The 5,558-nt window shown below is 39.1% G+C and overlaps 1 protein-coding gene across 1 annotated transcript; it reads right to left on the bottom strand.

Annotated features, from left to right (window-relative positions):
• Nucleotides 1-553: 553 nt before the first annotated feature.
• LOC124066457 (E3 ubiquitin-protein ligase TRIM16-like) lies at nt 554-4,260 on the bottom strand. Its single transcript, XM_046402841.1, has 7 exons — nt 3,634-4,260; nt 3,378-3,473; nt 3,020-3,253; nt 2,767-2,926; nt 2,485-2,616; nt 1,906-2,042; nt 554-1,687 (listed from the first exon to the last, which is right to left on the bottom strand). The coding sequence occupies exons 1-7, from the start codon at nt 4,030-4,032 to the stop codon at nt 1,307-1,309; spliced, it is 1,539 nt and encodes a 512-aa protein (XP_046258797.1). The 5' UTR covers nt 4,033-4,260; the 3' UTR covers nt 554-1,306.
• Between the last annotated feature and the right edge of the window lie 1,298 nt (nt 4,261-5,558).

The following is a 5,558-nucleotide window of genomic DNA, read 5'->3' on the forward strand; positions in this document are numbered from 1 at the left end:
GCCCAGGAAAAACTGATTGAGTTGAATTAGTTTTTAACAGAACATTTTCGAACATAGACATTTTGGTTGTGTCCTTGCGGCAATTAAATTGAGACCCTGACAGAAAGTAAACTTCGGAAATCAAGTTTCGTTGCTGTTTCCTAGCAACGCAATTCTGTTGAAGGATGTATAATACAAAGTTCTTTAGTTTGGCTTAATACATCCATGGTGTTAACTGAAGCAAGTCCAGGCGTGTTTCACACAGAAAAATCTATCGCTTCTTTCTGTGTGGCTTCTCTCTTCTAGTTGCTCACGATGGGTCGTTTTCATCTCCCACTGTAAAGTCAGACGACTTAGCCAGAGAACTATTACATCTAGACTACAGCGTAATTGAAATCATGCCTTCAAAGAAAGGATAACAGAGTCTGTGAACTTGTATGTCCACCGTGCTTGTGTGTGATGGAGACTTAAAGCCAGCCTGTCCTACAAAACATGCTTCTGCTGCCCCCTGGAGCACCAGATAATAACTGTCTGTTCCTGTATGCCTAATGAGCACTGGAAATAGTAATAGTAATAATAATAATAAAAATCTTTATTTATATAGCTCTTTTCTTAATAAGGTTACAAGATGCTTACACAATAACAAAATACAATGTAGACAACAAGGAGTAAAATATAGTACAATATAGATGTGGCGGCGTAATACAAGATTGTATTGGAATGAAGGATTAATCAAAAATATGGTTTGATTTCCATTTTTCTCTTTTATATATATATACATATGGATCTGACCAAAACTTAACTTAAGCAACTTACTTAGCAATCCTTACCATCAAGTTTGTTTATATTATTTGGTATTGTGTATTTTTGGATATTTGTATATTGATACTTGTACTCTTCTTGATTCTATCTTATCTCAATCTCCTATTGATTATCAGACTTTGAACCAGTTGTTTACATTTGTCACTTCAAGCAAACAACTCCCAAAATCTCAAGGTCCTCCAGGGTTTCTCCATCGCTGAATGGTATTTACAGATGAGATTTTCTGTGCTAATGGAATGCTAAATATTGCATGCTTTAACATGATAAAGAAAAAGATATGAGACTTCAAAAAATTAACTCGATACTTAAGTATTGCATATTCTTGTGGTTAAAACTGACATTTTGTTACCCAAAAAACAATCAGCAGACAGAGAAGGTGGACTGCTTAAAATATTCATACAGTAGTTCAAAGCTCGAGAGGAAAAATATAACTGTTAGTCACACAATGATTAATCAAACGCTCACAGAAATTTCACAGCAACATACTTTCACTCTGGCTCCTCTCCTAAAGTCTTATAGTCGTGCCAAAGCCCCACACGCTGAACGCAGGGTAGACGGGCTCTGTAAATGTAGTCTGTACTCTGTGCAGAAGCTTCATGCCATCAGCGACACTGTAAAATGCAAGTATTCCTGCTGCATGATCCAGGTAGACGCCGATACGAGACGAGACTGGAGCTGGGATGTCTTTGCTTTTATTGTTGTGCACAAAGGAGAATTTGTCAGAGCAGTACAGACTCCAGGACTTGTCATTCCAACCCAGACTGCATTCATTGCCATTTCCTTTACGGCGGATTCCCCTGTAGGTTACGGCAATGTCTGTCTCTGTCCCCTTCCAGTCCACCTCCCAGTAGCAACGAGCCCCATTCAGGCTCTCCCTGCACAGCACCTGAAATGGAACGAATGAATGAGAGAAACAAAGGCGAAGACTTCGATTAAAAGCCTGATTCAGATGGCAATTTTCAACCAATACCACTAAAAAACATATCAAAAGTTTACATGAGAGAGAGGAGGACAGAAAAATCTTCTTTGCATTCGGGATTCAGTTTACCCCCCTCTTGATAATGTGATAATTTCAGCTCTTATGCAGTATCTTTACATTCTCACCTGCTGCCAGTGTTCAAATCTGTCTGGGTGGTCCGGGTAGTTCTTAGTCTCACTCTTCATCGTAACTGTTCGGTTACCCTCAGAGAGGTGAAGGTTGGGGTGGACACTGTTGACATCCAGAATCAACTGACAAGAGTCTAAACAATACAGGACAATATAATTAGAACTGATCCTCTCTGTGTTGTTCAGTCTCTGTTTGCCAATTTCATGTGATCATATGTCATGAAATTATTTGGAGCGTTTTGTGAGCCTGTCGTGTTATCCTTTAAATCATCTACTTAAATGCTTACAACATTAATATGTTTAGGAATTACAAAATCAGCTCACTAAAATCTTTAGTTTGAAACACCCACGTATCCTTTTGTTGAAGAGCAGTTGAAGAGCAGGAACACCTGTGTGTGTTTAAGTAATGCTGAACTGTAAGTTTGCTTTCTTAGATTTCACCAAACCTGTTCTGCAAGCAGCATACCTTCCACACACTTTGTTTCAGTTGTTTCACCACACGCCTGTATTCATCCCTTTCTTAGGGATGGAGATGTTTCTACGCTCACAACAGGTCAAAGCAACCTATTGACTCACATTTCATGAAATCTTCCCTTGTTTTTGGGTCCTCTCTTGCCTTTGGTTCGTCTCTTGCCTTAAACTCTTCCTTCAAAATCGATTCTCTCCTTGCCTTTGTATCAGCTTCTTGTGTGATGTAGACTTCCTTCACTATGAAGAGACAGATTTAAAAAAACACACATACACACACGGCAACATAAGCGTCATCAGTGCAGACTGATAAACAACTACTCCTGAAAGAAACCCCTCTGGAGTGAGACAACAGTTCTACTTGAGATGAAGAAAGACAAAATTGTCCACCTGCTGCTGATATTTTGCTCATTTCTGTCTTGCTGACTTCTTCTACTTGTATTTTCAGTGAAGAGATGGCTCTCTTGGTCGCATCAAAGGAGTAATAGGGAGCGACACTGATGTTGTTTAGGTCTTCATATCCTGAAGGACCCGAGAGAGACTGCCAGCTCTGGTAAATAATGAAAAGGTGGAAGACAGGGATGAGAAAGGAGAAGTATCCAGGAAATGAATTATTGCATCATATGGTACCGATCAGGCTCACCTGTAGAAAGTGTATGTGATCATCAGTGTGTGAGAGCTTCTCCAGATCGGTGTGTCTCTTCCTCAGCAGAGTGATCTCTTCCTCCAAGCGGTCCAGCAGTATTTCCCCTCGTGTCACAGTGGTCTTTTCGTGGGAGCGGATCATCTCCTTGACTTCATTGTACTTCCTGTCTATTGAAAGCAGAAGCTCAGAGAAGATGCGCTCGTTCTCCTCTAGAGCTGTTTGAGCAGAGTGCTGATGGGACACATGAGAAAAAGAGTCTGTTAAAATGTGGATGGAAAGCCAGCAAACCAAAAGGACTTTTTTGGAACATCACAAAACATTTATGGCAATGCATCTTAAGTTAGGGAACTTTTACTTTGACTGATTCAACAGCTTGTCGGAGATCCTGCCACTTTTTAATTCTCTGGTCAATCCTCTGTTGAGATTTGTGCAGTGTGGTACCGAGTTGTTTCTGTAAAGATAATTACATGAAAATTTGTTATCATTAGTGGGCAATAGCAAGGGAGATTACATTTGTGTTCACGTCAGCCTTGTTCAATAAATAACATTTCAAATCACTCATCGAGTAGCCTCATCCAAAGTATATACCGACAGATGTTTTGACCACTTACTTGTTTCTCAGTCCTCTCAGTTCCAGCTGGGACAATATCGTGGTGTTTATGTTCATCCATCATGCACAGAACACACACCGATGTCTGATCAGTGCGACAAAAAGCCTCCAGCAACTTATCATGCTGTGCACAGATCTTCTCCCTCATCTGACCAGTAGCTTTGACCAGTTTGTGCTTCATCAGGGCAGGGTACTCATAGTGAGACTGCAGGTGGGTCTCACAGTAGGATGCCAGGCACACCAAGCAGGACTTCTCAGCCTTTTGCTTCCTTGTCGTACAGAAGTCACACAGGCCTTCTCCGTACTTGGCCTGGGTCCTGGGCTGGCTACGACTGGTAGAACGACGAGATTTCTCCAGGCTGCTGTATCTGTCTAAATCCAGAGTACTAGGATGGGACATTTTTACCAAGAGTGAAAAAAAAATGTCAGACAGGTAAAAAGCAAAAATAAAATCCACAGGTGATTTAGCTCAGCAACAAAGTGTCAACCTCTTAATAAAACGTGTTGACATCAGCAGCTAAAGAAAAGAATCGACGACAAAGTGAGCAGGACAAATTATCCTCAGAAAAGAAGAGCTCCTGAAGTTAACAGCCTGAGTGAAACTGCTTGACTGACGCAGTGTGTGACAGAATGTTAGCTATGTGCTTAACTCACTCTCACTGTAAAACCAGTATTCCTGGTTGGGCGTTTTATAGACAGGGAATGGGTGTTTCTACAAATATGCAAAGAGATGAGACAAAGGAGATGAAACTAGGAAAATCAAAAGGGATTAATTAAATAAACAAGGCACAAGAGGTAATGTGATGCAAAATGAATTCATTGTTGGAGGAAAACATTGTCTGTTAAGTACTACAGGGAGACATTAACTACTAAGAATTAAGAATAATGTGGACATTTAGCTGCAACACAATAACCAACCTTCACAGACTACGCCAGTATTTTTATAATGTTGTTAAGTGTCACACCTGCTAGATTCACATAAGCTTGGCCATTTTTTACTTTAAATTTATCTACATTGTTCAGGAATGATCTTCACTTTCTTTTGTTTGTTTCAGTGTCACATTTGTGCTTTGTCTATCATTAAATTTCTGCTCATGATATGTACAATATATGCTGTCTGTATTATCGAGTGTTTACCAACAGTCACAATGGAAAAACAGCATCATCTTGTGGAAATAATTAATTACTACATGAAATAATTTATACAATTTCATTCACTTTTTTGTAGTTCATAATGATCCTAAAAGCTATACTTCCAAAGCCTACTTATATTAATATTGTTGATAAATTTCTAGATTCATCATCTTCTGCATTACTGACAATATTTTTTCTGGATATACTTAACTGGCTCTACTTTAAGTTTTAAAAAGGACACTTGATGGCATATAAAATAATACAAAATATACAGACAGTTAACAATTTCAGGGAAAAAAATCAGAATAGATGAGTCACATTCACCTAAACCCAACTGATTGCCTATCAGAGCTTTTAGGACATGTTAAATAGCACTTTCCACCTCTATAATCAAAACACCAAATGAGAATTATCTATTGAAGACTTTGCGAATATACAACAAGCAGCATCAGAGTTCTACTGTCTACGTACATCTGGTGGCTTGCAAAGAATATTTATGTTTGTTTTCTGTATTCACCTTGTTTCAATGTTTCCTGGAATAAATGTTAGAATTTGTATTGTGGCACAGATTGACTGAATATTCGCCCTATAAATAAGAGATCTTGTTGAGACACTACTTTGTTTTAAGCGATTAGTTTTGTATATATGTTCTTATAAGCATAACCATATAAGCATATTATGTTCTTTTGTGATCTCCCAAGAGTCTTGCATTGACTACCCCGAGTCTACAGGGGGCGATAGTGATGTCCGTGCTGTATTGAAACCACAACGGTTGCTTTCGCTAAAGTGCGT

Source organism: Scatophagus argus, chromosome 10 (genome assembly GCF_020382885.2).
Source record: "Scatophagus argus isolate fScaArg1 chromosome 10, fScaArg1.pri, whole genome shotgun sequence".
In the NCBI taxonomy this organism is placed as follows: Eukaryota; Metazoa; Chordata; class Actinopteri; family Scatophagidae; genus Scatophagus; species Scatophagus argus.

Excerpts from the sequence above, each read along its gene's own strand:
- LOC124066457 (XM_046402841.1), bottom strand. The coding sequence starts at position 4,032 with ATGTCCCATCCTAGTACTCTGGATTTAGACAGATACAGCAGCCTGGAG. Across the intron at positions 3,474-3,633 it reads CTGAGAGGACTGAGAAACAA|AAACAACTCGGTACCACACT; the intron begins GTAAGTGGTCAA and ends TTATCTTTACAG. Across the intron at positions 1,688-1,905 it reads GATTTGAACACTGGCAGCAG|GTGCTGTGCAGGGAGAGCCT; the intron begins GTGAGAATGTAA and ends GTTCCATTTCAG.